The 19,230-nt window shown below is 40.3% G+C and overlaps 1 protein-coding gene across 2 annotated transcripts in view; it reads left to right on the top strand.

Moving 5' to 3' along the window:
- Positions 1-19,230, top strand: part of KCNH5 (potassium voltage-gated channel subfamily H member 5) — a 176,372-nt gene that overhangs the window by 106,629 nt on the left and 50,513 nt on the right. For both annotated transcript variants that reach the window (XM_074583717.1, XM_074583718.1), the window contains 2 exons: positions 2,855-3,054; positions 14,667-14,919. In XM_074583717.1, the coding sequence (XP_074439818.1) occupies positions 2,855-3,054; positions 14,667-14,919 (453 nt within the window). The remainder of the gene's footprint in view (positions 1-2,854; positions 3,055-14,666; positions 14,920-19,230) is intronic.

Raw genomic sequence — 19,230 nt, 5'->3', positions numbered from 1 at the left:
AGCCTCAAAGCTGTGAAGATCCAAGTAGGTTCCTTTTACATGTTTGCCAAAGGCCCCTCCGTGCAGTAACCTGTAAGAAAAGTGGAATATTTCGATGAACTCAACCATGTGTCTTTACCATTTCCAATAGGTGGCAAAGGAAGGCTTTGATTTCCAACAGAGGGATAATGCTGGTTCTGTTTGTGCAGACTCTGTGGCGTGTAGGCTTGTGAATTCTGGCTTAGTGAGGTACTGCTGGGTAAAGCTTCCAGCAGTTTTGCAGGCTTGATCCAATGATTTATTCTATCTGTAATTTCTTGAACAAACATACTCTTTAAAAAGAGTACAACTTTCCAGGACCCTATATTGAGAGACAGAGAACTAGAATTCCTCTTCTGGCTCTATACTTTCTACAAATTGTTTCTACCAAAGTGTAATTTTTTTGCAGAGAAGGTAATATGTGCTGCTTGCTTCAGACATGCCATTTTCACCATGGCATTCTTAGCTGTTTCCAACCTGGCAGGTGTCAGAGTTTAATCTCTGTTTTCCCACCTTACACTGTGCCACGTTTTCAGACAACCTGTATCCTCTGTGTGGGTTTGCATGGCCAGTTGGGTTGTATGCACTGTCATTGCATATGCAGTCTAGCTGTAGTTACAGGCTTGCATAAATTTTACTCATGCAGAAAGGCAGGGCTTTGGGGACAGTTATGGCTTTTCTTTACACTTATAGTCACAGTCCTTTCCAGGTGTATCTAACATCAGAGAGGAGACGAGAGATATTCTGCAGTCACATATCTGACAAGCTGAGTTCATGACAAATCAGCAACAGTTCTTCAGAAGGACGAGGGATATTGCACTTAGGACATGCGACTCCATCAAATTTGTCCTACTACAAAAGTCCAAAAGAGTGGAGAAAGCTGGGAAAAAAAAGGAAAAAAGTCAAGTGGCGTTCATCCATCTAGACTTTTTTGTAATCCGCATACCCTTATACTCTGAGTGAGTGTTGATATATATCAGAATGGGTACAGAGGAAAAGAAAACCTGTCAGTAGCTAGCAGATATGATACAACGATCAGTAAAGCGAGGAAAAAAACCCTACCCCTGTAAAGAGCTTTATTTCTGGATATCACATAGAGTATTAATCTGCTGTGCTTTCTAAAACTGAAACATCTTCGCTGCACATTGCGTGACCTTGCTTGATATGATCTTGTCTGTTGAAACGAAAAATCCCAAGACTTTGATGAAACAATGGACATTGTATTTCTGATGAACTTCAGCATCTTCATCTACACAGGTGTAGTAAAAAGCACTGTGAGAAAAGGAAGTACAATTTTTCTATTCGACAGGTTTTAGGAAAGCACCGTGTTGCTTTAAAAATGCCACTTCTCAAATAGGGGTGATAAACAACAGTAAAGGAGTATGAAACAAAGTGAGTTTTCTGGAATGAGGTAGAAATTTGTTGTGTAGAGGGAAGACATTATGCACTGAGAGACGGAAGGCTTTTTTCCCTTTCACAGTGGGTTATTTCTTACCATTTGTAGGCTGCAGTTGTTTTTCAAAAAAACTATATGGAAATGCATAGCTGCATTCTGCTATAAAGTACCTCAGAGCAAAGATTATTAAAAATGACAGGCACATTTCTGTCTATTTGATAATGTCAAGAGCAGAAGTAGAGTGCCGCTCATTGGTGTTATGAGATATCAGAATAATTCTCTTTTCTGCAAAATCTGTAACGCCTAATGGAAGAATGTCATTTTGGGCTTGCTTGCACGGGTAATTACATTGTGACTCAATACGGCACCTTAGACTTGCTTGACTTTAAGAGCATCTTTCAATCCACCGCTATTCAAGACAGCACTTGCAAGGTGTGCATAGAAGTGTTTGCTTAAATGTTTTGCTGACTTTAGGCTTCAGAAAATTAACTGGTCTCCGTGAAATAGCGTTCATTGCATTACACTTGTAGTAGTATACTGAGGTCGATGCCGTTTCAATTGGAAAGGCTTAGTTAAAACATGTGATTTCCTTGAATATGGCATGTCACTGGTTGGTGTTGAACAACTCAGCTGGCTGAGTTTGACAGTAACAGTGGCATGTTTGGAAAGGAGAGAATCGAAAAAGAGGAGAAGGCAACTCCAGGAGTGAGTTTGAGGTAGTGTTTCCTACTTTACCGTGTCCTCCTCTTGCCCTAGTGGTATGTCCTCAGCAATGAGGTAAACTTGGGACTTTCTATTGTTCACTAATCCAATTTTTCTCTCTTTGGAATCATTAGTGACTGGCATCTAGAGTTGACATGAGATACCCAAGTCATCTGCTGGGGCTGTCTGTGAAAATGGCCTTCTGAATGTTTCTTGTGCACGCCTTGGCCATTGACACAGGAACCCATTTGTATAGATATCTCACTGCCAGGCTTCCCAGGTTCCTTTCTTCTGGATTTCATTTCTTCATTGGGACCGAGGCCATTCTCTACTCATAGCATGTGCTAGCTGAGCCTGTCTTACAGGAGATCTACATGATTCTTTGGATAGTGTCTTCAAGGTTTACTGGTAGGCTGCAGCTACATTTGAAAATTAGTTTGGATTAGTATAGGGTACAGAGTTAAAACGCACCACTCTGTGTGTGGACAAGATCTGTATGACTTATTTTGTAAATTAATGCAGACTGTGTGGCTGTATAAGCTGTATGCATAAATTCAATAAGTAACTCTGTATGTGTATGTGTGTGAGAGTGTGTACAGAAATAGAAGTGTTCAGTTACACCTATATATTTGCAGCATTTTCTAACCATACATAAAATTCTTTGAAGTTATCCTTGAATTACGAGTAGCAGTTATGGAGCTTACATATTTATTTTTAATTATCTTTGGTTTTTTTCAGCTCTTCTTTATGCAACTATTTTTGGAAACGTCACCACCATTTTCCAGCAAATGTATGCCAACACCAACCGATACCATGAGATGTTGAACAATGTGAGGGATTTCCTAAAATTATATCAAGTCCCAAAAGGCCTTAGTGAAAGAGTCATGGATTATATTGTCTCAACCTGGTCCATGTCTAAAGGAATTGACACAGAGAAGGTATGAGTATGTGAGGTAACAATTTAGATAGCAAGATTTTGTGTCCATTGAGTACTTTCTTAGAAACAGGCCTGTGTAACAGCATATAACTTACTAACAAATTCTTAACTGCATGCTACTCCGTTATTATGTTTGTGTTTGGATCGAAACCTGGATGTTTTAAAAAAGGACTGTTTTGCTGCTTTGGAAATATGCCTTTATTTTTCATTATGGTAAATGTTTTCTCCTTTCCAGTCTTACTTTGCCTAAATACTAAATAATTTTAATGTACTTAACTACTGAAATCAACGGGAAATTGGTCTTCAAATTAGTCCAAGAACATAATTTGGTGTTTCACCTAAATCAGTATTATTCTGAAAAGTATTGGCATCTGTGAGTTGCAATGAAATGAGTTTGATTGGCTTGGACCTTTTGCTGATGCCCAGGACATCAACATATCCATCAGCATAATTAGTACAGGATTTAATGGCAGTAGAGATTGATCTCCTTGAGCTAAAATCTCTTGGCTAGAACTTAAGGCCTTTGGTACGGAGATACAGAAAATGTGGCACTGCTGGCAGCCATGCAGGGTAGAAGTCCTACAGGACTTTAGCCCTCAGAAAGGACTGGTCATTTAGGTTTCTTCAAAAGCTCATTAAAGAAGAAGGTTGTCTTTGGAGGGTGATTTGTTGTGTGCCAGGACAGACCAAGTGAATTGTCCTCAGGGCCTCTCTTTCTCCATGATATGTGCAGTGAGTCTATCTAGCCATGGATATTCCAGAGAGCTGAAGTCAGATGGAAGGGTTTCCACCTGCAATACCTTGAATGTAGGCAAGATATAACATTTTTAGGTCTAGATTTTTGGTCGGTGGAGATCAGCAATGCCCCTGTGGCTTCTGTGGGCCTGGTACACATCGGCTGAAATTAGGCATTCAAGCTCCAGTTTCCATGAAGGTTTCCTTCCTAAGAAGTTAAAAGGCAAATGCCCGAGGGAGGCTAAGGAAGCATCATGGCAGATTAATATCTTAAGATGTCTAGTGCTTGCAGAGCTTTGAAGTTCTTGCTTCAGCAGAATCTACTGCGTAATATGGGATGATGGTGCAGCTTGTTCAGATACGCCAAGATGAAGTCGCTACACTGAAAAATTTAGTCTTGCATCATGCTGATGCAACAGCAGTTATCTTATTAATCATCTGCTGTGAAATTCAGTTTACCATCATGAATACAACTATTTTAAGTAACAAGGATTTTGATTTCTTTGATTCTTGTGCTTCAGTATGTCACATTCTTTAATATGTTAACTTCTTATACACTAATACCCTAACTTCCCAGTGCTGATTCATACAGTGTTAAGTGAGCTTTTATATTGTAAACTACTGTAAATGCATTCAGTCCTATTGTGTAAACTCAAAACTATGTGAAAATTCAACTTTCGTTTGCATTTATCTCCTTGCAGTTAAGCGAGAATCCTGTATTATTCCACTACAGTTTCATTAGATTTTAATGATGCTTTGCAGTTAATTAGGAGAACCTATGCTTTAATTACTGAAATTTCCTTCTATAGTTTCCGCATGTCCGGTTTTATAGATTATAAAATGCAGTTAGAGCCATAATCTTCAACTCATGGTAAGCAGTGTTCTCTGGTCTGTAAGACAGTAGTGGCTGCTTAGCTAGATAATTAATATGGCTGTAAAATCTGTGACTTAGGTTTTTAACAATTTTCCCTTGGTAAAGACTTGCCTAAACTTAGGCCTGGATCCAAAACCTATTTAAAACAGTGGAAGGATTTCAGGAACCTCTGCATCTGGACATCAGTAGTTGCATCTAATCGAACTTCCCAGAAAAGCCCATGTTACAGAAGAAGAGAGACAAGATAAAAGTAAGAACTTGAGCACCGGTTTGAATATTGTGGTGTTTTGTATCCCTTACAGCCTGCAAGTCTGCAAAAGCAACAGCACCAGCGGCCTGTAGTGCCGGCACTGAGCATCCCTGGGTCTGTAAGAGTGCAAGGATCAGGCAGTTTGCTTTCAGCTGCAGGACCTTAGCCAAAGCCAGGATTTGTATTAGCAAAAGGGTGGAAAGCTGTGTTGTAGCCAGGCAGCCTTCCTATCTCCACTCAGGAAGGTGTTACAGTGACCTTCACCAAAACAAATGAGAAAATGTTGTAAATCCCAACTGAGAAATGATAGAAACAGTGGTACAGTCCCAGAGACTAGTCATATAGAGTGGATCGTTTCTCTTGCATTAGTTCCTTCATTACCCCTTCAAACCCTGTTGTGAGACCCTCTGCATTTAAATTTAATCCATCTGCACTAACCCTAGAGCAGCAAGTGGATGCGAGCGCACTACAGGGGACCTCCAAGGTACACAAAGTCAAGTCAGATTTATTACCGTAGACACAGTGGGGCTAATGGGGCTACATTGCACCTGCAGGTGACCTGCTAAATCCAGATAGTGCTTCAACGTAGGTTGGAATAGGGGATTATTGCCCCAGGTCTTGAATTGCTTCTCTGCACTGCTTTGTCTGACAGCCTGGATGTGACCTTAGGGGTTTCTTCCAGTCTAGTTTTCAAAGCTCCAGTAATGAGATTCTGACCAGTCTGTTGTCTGGATATCTTTGCATCACATGATTTCCCATTCTCCTTAATTTTGATGAACTTTTCAACAAGCTTCTTATTATCTTGCAAAACACGTGTGTTCATGACACATGATAATTAGGGAGGAATTTCTCAACTTTTCAATTTCCATCAGACAGCTCAGACAGTTTCCATCATCCAAGGATGTTTTTCAACCTAACATACAGTATTACATCCTAAACTGTTCCAAATATATCTGCATTATCACACTGCAATGTGTTTTGCAACATCATTTGCCACAAATTTATAATGCATTTCATTCAGTCACTCAGCATGTTGAAATGGCTTGCTTTTGAAATCCAAATTCAGAGAATAAGAAGGTTAATGTACTAAAAAAGAACAAAATTCTTATGAGTTTTACAGTAGGTTCCTGTGGTGATGAACAATCCTAGCAATTTGATGGAGTAAAAATAAACACATGTGCATGTGTTTCTTTGATAACTGAAGATTTTAAATTCATATGCTTGAAATTAAAATATAAGTTAATAATTTGATTATTAAGATTACTACCGCTACACATATTACTACCACTACACATATTACTACCACTTAATATGTGTCGATTCATTGCATCAGAGCTCAAATATCTATTCTTGAATGACAGATTCAGTGCATAGTCACAAAGAAGATCTTGGCTAAAACTGGTAAGGATGAGAGGGGAACTGAAGGCAAAGTGGAACTTAGAGTGGAGGAAGTTTAATGAAGATCTCTAGACTTTGCTGCTTGTGAGAGCAAACTGCCCAGAACAGAATTTTGTTTTAAAGCCGTTTTAAAGCCCCAGTCTGTTGTCCTTGTATGTGGAAGAGGACTTGTTCTTGCACACTGAAGTGACGGTGCCTTAAGCACAGGATTTTGGCTTCCCTGCTCTCCTTGGGAATAGCTCATCTTCAAATCCTGTCTTCAAGCCACAGTGCTTCAGCCTGTCTCTGAGTATTCACAAATAAGGAATTAACAATGACACTAAAAGCATTAGTGTATTTATTATTATTACTTAAGGGGAAGCAAGCAGCCTCTGATCCATAATCTTAAATCACTTAAACATGAGAGCCCTCCTCTGACAGCTGGGATGATATATGTAATACATGCACATGGACTCTTATCTCCTGGTGTAATAGTGGCTCAAACAAGATGGATTTTTTTTTTTTTTAGGTTTAATGCTACAGGTTTCAGGGTTATTCATCTAATAATGAGCAGAGCTAAAGACGTGACAAAACTAAGAACCCTTTATATACTAAAAAGTATCTCTCATCCAGCAGAACCTCGTTTTTTGAGAGGTAAAAAAGAGGCAGTACATTCTCTGTATATGACCATTTTTAAGCAGCTGAAAAAAATCTTTACAATAATAATTTGATACATGAAACGCACACTGAATTCAAATCTCTTAGTTTTTATTGAAATCTCTAGGCAGCAAATGAAAAATTTATAGTTATTAGCTCTTCTATAAGAAATAGGTCATTATACTTGAAAGCCTAACAAGCATTAACTAACATGCGGATGTCTCAAGGTCTCATCTTATAATAATGTTCTGAAATGTCAGTAAAACCCAAAGATTTTCTTCTTGACCTCTATACTGTTGTATGGCTTAAGATTTGCTCAGAAAGCAATTAAATAAATGTCTATCACATTTTAATAGTCGGTTCCTTCAGAAAAGCCATAGGTTGAAAGAGAAAAAAGGCATCTATTTAGTCTCAACCTAAGCATCAATGGTGATTTGGATAATGAGAGCCAATTCCACATTGCAATGACTGAAATGGAAATAATGGGAAAATAACACAGTATTAAAACTATTCATTGCTGTCCCACTAAGCTTTCATGCAGGAGAGATGGGTTTATGGTAAATAGACACAGGTTGTAACTTTATTAAACATTAATCTACAGAAGGACAGTGCAGTTTAGTTGTGTTTGCTGTTAGTAATATCTTCAAGAGCTGTAGTAATAATTAGCGATACCCTGAGATGAATAGGGGAATCAGGCTGCCGTTCCTGTGGTGTTCCATCACGTAGAGATGTCTGTAAGTGCTGGCTGGATTTCCTCGTGGATGACCGGGGTAGAAGGCTTCCAAGCTTCGTGGCCAAAGAAAACTTCTACAAAATTAGGTGTGACAGCTACATACAATTCCCTGCTGAAGAGGGAAGGTAAAAATCGTTTGGACAAGTATTTTTGTTTCGTTGTAGAGGCGGGGTTGTTGGTCGTTCCTTGCAGATCGGGACGAGGTGAACAAGAAGTCTTCCCTCGCCTCACAGAGCTGAGCTAGGACCAGGTACAGTTGCAATCCACGGTTCTTTGGAGAGCGGGATGCAGGAGAGACGGTCAGGGTCTCACTGTCCTTCACATGGGTCCAAGAGTGGGGCCTGTGCACCAGTGGGTCTTTCTGTTTCACCTTTATGGATGGTATGGATTATTTACTTCTTGTATGCACTGTGCAGAGCCAGGAAAGATTATCCACAGTTATCTCTGCCTCTTGGATGTGTTCATCTTGGGATTGATACAGATTAAACTATTAACCTGTCATGCCTGAGGAAGTGCCAGGGCTATACACCATGGCTATGGAGCAGCTCATGAGCTTATTTTCTGGGGGAAGAAGTACCCGAGTGGATGGGTCAGGCATTTTCCTGAGCACTGCCAACAAGGGGATGGAGCTGACAGAGGGGCTGTCAGTTCCAGAGACCACATTTAGGGGAAGGTCTTCTCCAGATCTGTTTTCTTAATGCTTTTCAACCTTGAATGTCTTTATATAATGCTGCATGTTAGAAAATAAAGCCACCTCCAGAAGAAGCAAAAAATAAAACAAGCCATTGATCGACTCCATTCTTCCAAGGGTGACCTTTGTGCCAGTTGTCACTCCAAAAAATGTTGTGACTTGAGAAATTCTTTGATGTATGCCATATTCTTTCTGGTGTTTATTTTTCTTTCTTTCTTTTATCTAAAAAGTTAATTTTAATGATAGAATTCTCCATAGTCTGCTATCCTTTGCTGCATTAGAAGATCATGTGATGATTTGTGTATTATAGCAAAACAGAAAGCAATAAAACTTTTAACTGTTCTGAGACTTCTACAACCTTTAGGCAACCTGGGATCTGCTACTTTGGGTCATTGGTGGATTTTACCAGTGTGCCATAGTGCGTTAGACAAACCAGCAGGCCCTGTGCTGGTGATCCCCTTGATTCCTTAAAACACATGGTGATGCTTCTTGTCTTCCCCTGTTTTTCACACCTTTAGCCAGATTCTATCTGTGTTGACAATACTGAATTTAATGTAATCGAGAGCCAGTTTCTAGGAATTTTTTAATGTCTCTAATACTTTTTACTCAGTTAAAAAGTGGTTAATTTTATTACTATGCCACTAAATCTAACCATTTTTATCACTGGTTCAGATCGTGTGTTGTTAACAAGAAAACAAGCCAAACTCAGCTTATTAGACTTGATTTTCAGATCTCGGTTTCTGAGCATTTAAATCCAAGTGACCTTGTATTTTAGTGCAATTAAAACGGAGCACACCACTGCTGCTGAAATTCAGTTCTTCGTGCCAAGATATTCCGTGATGTATTAAAGATTACCCTAATGCATGCGGGGTTAAAAACTGCTCAGTTTCATACATCACCTTTGAGTTACTTACAAAATTACCTGATTATTACAGGAAAATGCTCTGTGATTTGCCAACCAGCTATCTTCGGCCTTCATCCACTGCCGAATGTAACAGTTTTAGTCAGCTCTGTAAAAGAATTCAACACTCAAATAAGCCAAATCCTAAAAATCTGAATAACTTGGTCAGGTGCCTAAGAGGGTATTGCGGTTTTTTGGAAAGAACTGACCTTGATTATGAGTGCTGAATACGTCTGAGAACCCAGAGCTTTTCTCCACAAAATAAAAAGAACTATTTGTGGCTTATTGGTTAGAAGTTGGAGGGGTTTCTTCATTTATTGTCAAAGCTGACATTTTTCTTATGGTTATTCATTTAGGAAACGGTCCTTGTTATTCCACTGCTAAGACTGTCTAGAGTCTTTGCTTGAGTATCAGTCAAATATCCTGTAGCTACAACCCCGAGAAAGTAAGAATCCTGTGTGCTGAATGAGAATTGCAAATAGATAGCGTTCATGATTCACTGGCCCCTGTCCTTTTTGTTAACAAGTCTTAACATATTCTGTAACATTTGCTGAGACATCCTATAGTGTTTTCCAGCTGGGGAAGATTTTTTAAAAAATCCTTAAACCCGTCCTAAATGATATTGTTTGGACACACTCTTAATCTGTTCAGTTTTTGTTTCGATTCATTTGCCTTTCTTTGAGTTCTTTATAATCTCTGCTCCCTGTAGAGTTCTTTGAGCTGTTCAAGGGGCTTATCTTAAACTGCCCGAGCATGCTGAGGAAATGGATGGGAGAGGGAAAAAAATCGGATGGAACCTCCTTGGGAATTTTATTCCCCCCCTACAGATTTCAAGCTGAAACGATAGTGAGATGTTTTGTGCCAATTCCCTGTGAGTCTTCCAGAGCTGGTTACGGCCTTTCCCAGTCTCTAGCAGCAACCACAAACTTTTCACTCACCGCCAGCATTTTATGTGTGCTATAGGGTGCTCTAGAGACGACAGCGGTGTTGAATCTCTGCACTGGGTGTCGTGTTGGGGTGTGTATCAGTTGGGTGCCAGGTGATGATGGCAGAGCTCAGCAATTGTCTTACAGTAACTTTGAGAAGGTTTAATTTTCTGTGTGAAGAAGGGAAGTGATAAATGTTATTCTGTGCTTTACTTTCTCCTCTCTCAGCTTTGTAGTGGTTCAGGTCTTTATGGATACATGCATACTGTTCATGTGTGGCATGGAGCCTTGCTTCTTTTCTGGTAGAAACGCAGCTTATACAGCCAATGAGGATTTTTCTCTGGGTAGAAATTGACTTTCTCCTCTGATTTTTCATTGAAACATAGCAGGTTCTGTTCTTTCATGCTGCTTGGATGCATATGGGAAAGCTGACTGCAAAGTCTGTGGCTACAGATTTATTACAGAGCAACTTCTGTAGCAGCACAAGCATCTGGTCCCTGCAGACTGCCTGCTCCAAGTCGTGTGCTCCAAAACCATCAGTTAGTAAAGCATTGCAGTCAGCAACCTTAATATCCTGCCTAGCTTATAAACTGCAAGTTTCACTAAGAAAGGTCTTGAAATCTCTAAGGAAATTTCTTCTTCAGAAATTTGTCTTGGTGGTTTTTGATATGCTGCTGAAAGAATACACAGGTTAGAACAAATGTCCCAGCTGAATTTTGGTTCTACTGACATGAAGTGTTGGAGGCATTTCAGTGAAACAGTAGATTGAGTGTTACAGGATATCCTCTCCCTTAAATTGAATTTCTCTTTTATGCCCATGTGTGTGCATTTGTACACCATATGGGCTCACGTACGACCATGTTGCTACTAGTTTGTGTCTTTTTAGTTGCATGCTGCTTTAAAAATGCTGTGATCTTAGTAAGAGCATTTCACATTAAGAGTGTTGAAGTCTTGTGTGATAACGGATCATTTTCAGAAGAATATTTATCTGAATTTGAAGTGCTCGTTTTCTCATTTTCTGCTCTTAGGATCTTTGGACTATTTAATCATTAGCTTCCAAATGCTTCTGTGTGATCCTATATCCCATTATGTGTCTTCTTGGAAGTAGAAAAATTACTATGTACTGTAATCTGTGTCACCAACAACCACTTTCTACAGTACAACTAATACCGAAGCTTGTGGCATACGTGAGACTCTTTCTGAAATCATGATGTTCGTACTTGTAAACACAAAAAGAAGTGCTGCAAAGTCGGGTTGGAGCTCGTGAAGTCCTGTGCTTGGACCATACAGTAAACATATCTGAATACTGAGATTATCTATCTTTGCTCCTTTGTCCCCCCTACGTATATCTACATTTATCTGTATCAGTCAAAGCTCCTTTGCCAAGTCTTTTAATATTAAGTATTTCTTTTAGTTGTCATCTGTTTCATTCTGTGTTCTCAGTACTTGCAGCGTAGCAGACAAGAAAACTGAAATAAAGAATATTTGTTCCTGGCTAACTCTTGAATCATTACTCATTTACTTCCGTACTAGTTGATATCTCCATATATCTCCCTACAGTAATATGTCATTAGGAGAATCACCTTATCATGACATCAGAAAATTCCTGAATTATGCTTTCTAAGACTGTCTTTTTCTGTGCAATGGAATTTTTTCTGTCTCTTCATGTTACAGTGTGTGATGATAGATATGTTTGATGGGTCTATAAAAAGAGTAATGCTTTGAGTGCTCACTTTTAATACCCTGTATTTACCTCTGTATTTGTGAGGAAACAATATGCTGCTTTGCATCCAAGTGGCTTTTATTCTCGAGGGACACAATTAATTTACATTCCAAAAAGCAAAGGGTACTGGAACATCTCCAAATCTTACAGGAACAACCTCTGCAATAGTTTAAGCAATTTTTCCTGCAGTTTGGAAACTTATGAGATAAAAATTGGAAATCAGTCATATATGAATACACACATTTTTCTTAAAGAGCAGTGCTTGAGAATTCATAGTTCATGGCCTTGTTAAGTCAAAAGCACTTACATTACTGAAAGTATTAAAGGGACATAAAAAACTTCTAACCATGATTTAGGCTCAAGAGTAGATAAAAATTTAAAAATCATCAATCATGATACAAAAGAAAGTGGAATTTTTCATTAAATTACTATTGAGAAGAAGAAAGATGGCATGTTTCTATTTTATTATGATAAAGACGAGCTTTCTGTTTGATCCAGAAGTAGGGCTAAGGTGAAACAATCACTCTAAAAAGTAATTTTTGTTTTTTAGTGGAAAAACTAAAGTATGCCTGTATTTTTAAGGGTAAACGGAATGACTCAGGTAAGTATAAGTTTGTAAAATGGACATTTGCCCCTAATAAAATTATGGAAATGTTATCTGGAATATGGTCAACAGTGACTCAGACAAGACATTATTACTAATGCAAATGGTGGTTTATGGAGAATATGTCTTAGCAAATGTGCTTATTATTAATTTTTATGATAAAACAGACTTATGCAGGATATTTTAATGTGTTCTGTACATTTTATTACAGAAAAATAGCATTAAGCCAATTTAACTTACCCTGTGTTAAGTCAAATGAAAACTAATTATCTGGTAGATCTAGGAAGGTAGTTTTAAGTGAGAAACGCTCATGCGATGGAGAAGCTTACAAACAGTACTGTGCTTCATAGCGTTAGGCACAGGAAGCATCATCTCTCTTGTTTATTCAAGATGAGATCAAGAAATGACCTGGCCATATTCTATAAACACCTACATGTGGAAGAGATTTCCGACGAGTGCAGGTTTTTTATCTGAGCAACATGATGAGATCCACTGGCTGTTGGCTGAAAATGAAAACCAAATCAGTTCAGAAACAGCACAAGTTTTAAAAGAGAGAGTAACTGTCCGTTGGAACAACTACCTTATTTAATTTGAAAACACTAAATCAAGGCCTTCTAGGCTGCGACTTTACCAGGTATTCTGGGATTGATATGAAAATTATGAGTGCAAGAGGTTAGTGCCGATGGTTGCAGTAGCCCCTTCTAGCCTCAAGACTGTCATAGTACAGAAGATAGGAGAGTAACTTCTGCTTCAGCTTTTTGCAGTCATTATATCTTTGTCTGCAAAGGAACTTTGATCTTTTGAAATAAGAAAGGGACTAAATGTTATTATTAAACAAGAAATTGTTTACTATTTTACCATTCTATGATTTAGCACCTTTAGTAATACTTTGCAAACTTATGTTTTATACCCCTTCTGCATTAAACAGAAATGAAAATCATGGCTTTACTTCAATATTAACATGACCATTTGTCTCAACGCTTAATCAGGGTTACCAGAGTCTCCCTCTGATTGCTAATATTCAATGGTAGTCAACACATTGACCCAATGTCCCTGTCTCTCACACTGTCTGCAGAGCAAGCTGCCAGATTAATTCCATACAATGAGAAATTAATCAGTACTATTGATCTGCAGTCTTCTTTGTAGGAGTCTTCCAGAGTGTTCTTATCTCATGCTCTTTTCTATTATTTATCCTAGGAAAACTTTAAAAGGTTTTATGTGTTTCTCAGTGCAATTAGCTACCATGCATTTTAGGGTTTTAGAGATGTTAATATGTTTAGGAGGATGTGCAAATATTAAACACACAGTTTACAAACCTAACAAGACCCACAGGTTTTCACTTTCTTTCTTCAGGTGTATTTGTGTTACTATTTCAATAGGGAAAGCTATTTAAGGTAAGAAATTCATTGAAGGTCTTATTTAATTGATCTGCTACGAAGACAACTTTGTGTTCACAGAACAGTTTTTCACTCACCTTTTCTTTACATTCCATAAGGTTTCATAATACTTTCTTTTTGCTCTAATCTCAAGCTCTTTGGATTTTCTAGTCTGTAAGCCCTTCAGGGCAGGTTACTTATTATATGTCTGTACGGCACTGAAACTAAACCCTAGGTGTGTTTGGATACGCATCGGTAAGTGGTCATCTGCATCAAGACTTTTGAAGACTAGGTTCTCTGGATGTGAGCAAAATATGGTGTTCTCTATTGTGAATGGTGTGTCTTTGCATGTCTTCAAGCTCCTTCAGCTCTGAGCATCCGTTCTGTGTTCCTGCAGGGATTGAGTGTAGCAGTGGGCAGATAGTCTGGGCACCAAGTCTGGAGGGTTATCCACAAACAGGACATAGTAGTGCCATCTGCAATTCTGGAAAACAAGTGTGAAAACTGTTAGGGATGAGAACAGTGTAACAGAATAGTCCCTTCTTCCACATCACCCTTTCAGCTGCAGTGAAAGCAGTAGATGGGTAGAAAAAGACTACCCCCAATTCAAGATAAAACTCCCACCAGAAGCTTTATGAAATAACTGAATGGACGGATCTTAAAATCCACCCAGGCGGTGGATCCATCCATTCAGTTATTTTATAAAGTGCGCGCTGGCCCAGTGTCATATTCCCAGCTGATTATTTTTCATCTTTCTTTTATTCAGGTTCTCTCAATTTGCCCAAAGGACATGAGAGCAGATATTTGCGTGCACCTAAACCGGAAAGTTTTTAACGAGCACCCTGCCTTCCGGCTGGCTAGTGACGGCTGCCTGCGAGCCCTGGCTGTGGAGTTTCAGACGATCCATTGCGCCCCGGGGGACCTCATCTATCATGCTGGGGAAAGTGTTGATGCTCTTTGCTTTGTGGTCTCGGGATCCCTAGAAGTCATCCAGGACGACGAAGTGGTGGCTATTTTAGGTACTGTGATCTCTATTGAAATGCCTAGTGGTTTGGATATATTTACCTTCTGCTTAGCTTTGAATATTAACTAGGCTTGCCTAACGTCAGCTGGGACTACAGGAGGCTAGTGGTTGTCATAACATGGAGATGTCGTGTCTCCAGAGATACTGCTCTAGAAGCAAACCCTTCATCTTTTATGCCATTGGGAATGCTCTTTCTGCCCAGAATGGCTCACTGGTCACAGTTACAGTGTCTCTGAGTGGAAGAGAAGAGCATCTGTGTTCTTGACATCTTTTAAATAGCCTGGTAGAGGAACTGCACATTGTTTTATATTAGTCTCTCAGGAGGATTTCCACATCAACCTTCACACTGGGATTTTCATTTGTCTATATTCTAGCCCAGAATAACACCTGCAAACAGTCTCTACAAGGAAGGAAAATTGTCACTTGTAGTGAGCTGGCTTTACAGAAAATAAATAGTCTGATCTGACTATGCAAACAGATAGGGATGCACCATCTATCCACCCACAGTCGTCAGAAGTCTCAGTAATGGGGGATCTCCAGGTTAATCACCCCTTCACTCCACTGTCGTGTCTGGTTTGCCAGCAGTGGGTGGGAAAGAGCCTAATGCAGACTCCTCACTAGCTTGTATGGGGTTGGGAAAGATTTAGCAGATGGTGGGACTGAGTTGTCAGCACTAGTGTTGAGGCAGGAGCCATCCTCACAGGCAGAAAAATGTAGAGGAAGAACTGGTGGTTCTGCTTGAAAATCATCCAGAGTCTGTCTTGCCTGTTTAAAATAGACCCATTTATTGTAGAACCAATCTCTTGTTCGATATTAACTATTTGACTTCTCTTAACTGGGGCTGTGACTCCCTGAGGGCAAATCTAGTGTGTGGCCTTGTCCTAGGGGACCTCTCACACCCCACTGAAGCTCTGTACTGCTTCTTCCCTATAAGGGTGGCTCAAGAGGGCTCCATGAGTATCCCATGGGGACGATTGCTGGGAGATGAGGGTTAAACTTGGGAGTTGCACTGGCATGTGGGACAAGGGCAGACACAGGGAGTCAATACTGGTCATGAATCAAGGCTTGAGCTCCTTGAGCCCCTTCCCATCAGGCAGCAAGGGAAAAGAAAGGAGAAATGAGGACAAACATGTAGCTGAAGAGACTCCTGACATGTTGCCGTACAAGCCTGCCTACATGTATCCTGCACTGAGGTGGGAGTGGGTGCGTGTGCAGGTGTGCGGATGGGACAGGCTCAAGAAGTAGGCCTGTGTGAACCTCCTGAGGTTCAACAAGGCCAAGCGCAAAGTACTGCACATGGATTGGGGCAACTGCGGTATCAATACAGGCTGGGGGATGAAGGGATTGAGAGCACCCCTGACGAGAAGGACTTGGGGATACTGGTGGATGAAAAGCTGGACATGACCCAACAATGTGCATTTGCAGCCCAGAAGGCCAACTGCATCCTGGGCTGCATCAAAAGAAGCACGGCCAGCAGGTCAAGGGAGGTGATTCTGCCCCTCTGCTTCACTCTGATGAGACCCCACCTGGAGTACTGTGTCCAGCACAGGAGTCCTCAGCACAGAAAGACATGGACCTGCTGGAGCAAGCCCACAAAAATTATCAGAGGGATGGAACACCTCTCCTATGAAGAAAGGCTGAGAGAATTGGGGTTGTTCATCCTGGAGAAGAGAAGGCTCTGGGGAGACATTATTGCGGCCTTTCAGTACTTAAAGGGGTCTATAGGAAAGATGGAGACAAACTTTTTAGCAGGGTCTGTAGCAACAGGACAAGGGGTAATGGCTTTAAACTAAAAGAGGGAAGATTTAGACTAGATATAAGGAAGCAATTTTTTACAATGAGGGTGGTGAAACACTGGTTGCCCAGAGAGGTGGTAGATGCCCCATCCCTGGAAGCACTCAAGGTCAGGTTGGACAGGGCTCTAAGCCATCTGACCTAGTTGAAGAAGTCCCTGCTCATTGCAGGGAGGGGTTAGACTAGATGGCCTTTGAAGGTCCCTTCCAACCGCAACTATTCTATGATTCTGTGATTCCATGACTGCATGGGGACTGTTCCCTGCGGGCATGACCCAGGTCCTCCCAGCTGAAGGGTATGAACTCGGGAAAAGGCAGATCCATGCTCTTTTGTAATACCTGCTGCAACTTTCTGTATTCTAGTATATACTAAGGTTTTTAAAAAGAGAGCTTTAATGTAAGAATGAATTTGCTTCAATATTCAGATGTGAAGTCATTATGTTGAAAGCTCCTAAATCTGCAGTTTTCATAGTAAAATATTCCTTGTACTTCAGCTCACTGAACCGTTTCATTTTTATTATTAATCTCAGTGGCGATATCTTATATTTGCTTACAGCTATTTAAAAAAGAAAAGCTTTAAGAGAAAGTAGCAGCATTTAAACAAATAAATGGTTTTCTGGGTATTACAATTAAAACAAACAATAAATATGTAATTTAGTGAACTAGAAGCCAAAGCCATCACTAAATGGATTCCATGGAAAACTTTATTGCATTTACTAATGAATATTGTATGCTTGGAATGACAGTAAGAACTTCTTTTTTTGCACCTTGTACTGGTAAATCCAGTATCTGTGTTATTCTCCATTTGGTTGGAGAGACCTTTAAGCGTATCTAGTTAAAGTGAATTACATTTAATTACCGAAAGTGCCTTCAATTCTGCCATGTCTGCTGACAGGCGATCCAGTGACTCAAAGCTATGTTCATTGTGTACTACAGGGACTGGCAGAACGTGTAAATGTAACTTAAAGCAAGACAAACTGCTTTCTCTAGTCATAGAGCACAGTGAAGAGTTTTTTTCATGCTCTGACAGATTACTTAACAGAATAGTGAACTGAGTAATTATGAGATGTTGTATCCTAAAAATTCACTTGTGGAAGAAAATCGCTCCCACGTGCAGTTGCAAAGACATTTATAGTGGCAGCTGTGGCACCTGACGTGATTGCAGATCAGATGGTGAAGAACATAATTTTTATCAATGTGTTCTGCCTTGAGAAGTTCAAGCACAAGGAAAGTGAATCTTCATAAGGGGTAGACCAGGTTTAAAAGCCTCGGCCTAACGTGAAAACCTCTGTAGTCTGCTTGAATATTCCAAGCAGCTGCCGTCACAGTGGGTTTCCTAGGGAAAGTCAACTTATGGGGTCGTATTACCAGTCTGTCCATCTTCCCCATCCACCTAGAGTGCGATAAGTATCCTTTGGAAACTTGTCCTCATTAATTCGTCTATGAGAGCAGGAACATGGCAGGACACGCTGTCTGCCAGCCTCTGCTCCTTGCAGAGCCATCCATTTCCTAAGTTTGTTTTCGAACTGGTACGTTGCAGTTACTGTGTAGTGCTATTTAATATGGTAGTGTTATTTGCCTTATTTAGAGAGACAGAGAGAGACGGTGTGTCCTTTCTTATTTTTTAAGATGCTCACGCACCCAGTTTTGGTGTATTCTTAAAAGTGGAATATCCTAGAAAAGTGAACCAGGTAGGGACACCAAAACAGGGTAAGAACATGCCTCTTCCATCTCTTACACTCCTGCTTTTGTCTGAAGTGCAGGGCTTTGTCCTCCCTCGGGTCCCAGCATGAATCACTCTGTGATGTTGCTGCTTTTACCCCTTCTCCACCTCCCCTTATCAGGTTTCCTTCCCTCGCAACTATGGTGAGTTGCACATCCAGCCTCCCTGCATGCTGAAATGATGTCCTCAGGAGACTCGGCATCCCATCCAGGTGCTTTCTGCAGGCTCCACTGTGGAGACTACCATCCTTTTGTTCAACACAGTTTTCCCAGCTCAACAGCCCCGGCTTTGGCATTTCTTGTGCTCGAAAGCAGGTGAAACCTAGTGACTGACAGGGCAACTTGCGGCCCTGTGACGTTTTGTTCTACCGTGGTTTGGTTTTGTTCTCATTTGTGGGTAATTGAATGCCCAGCTGCTGCAGTAATCAAGATTACAGAAATCGGTACAGTAAGAGAATGAATGCAATTGTAGATCGGCAGTTTATAGGACTCATTAATGAAGATACCCAGATGCCCCATTACGTTCCCCTCATTAGTTATCTCCATTTCTCGAGGACAGTCTCCCACCTTTTGCAGGTGCTGACTGCTGCTGTAGCAGTGAGCGCACCACATGCAGAGCTGATATGATGGGGTGCTGCTTCGCTGGAGAAAACACAATCCAGTCATTTTAACATAACTCATCTGCAGTTGCCAGGATAATGGAGAAGGGCAAACAGTCTTGTCTCTAATTATCAAAACTTTCCTAGCAAGCAAGGTGACCCTGAGAAGGCATGTCAGTAATTTTCCACCAT

Source organism: Larus michahellis, chromosome 4 (assembly GCF_964199755.1).
Source record: "Larus michahellis chromosome 4, bLarMic1.1, whole genome shotgun sequence".
NCBI lineage: Eukaryota > Metazoa > Chordata > Aves > Charadriiformes > Laridae > Larus > Larus michahellis.
The sequence above is the reverse complement of the archived record's forward strand: the minus strand, read 5'-3'. Positions and strand labels throughout refer to the sequence as shown.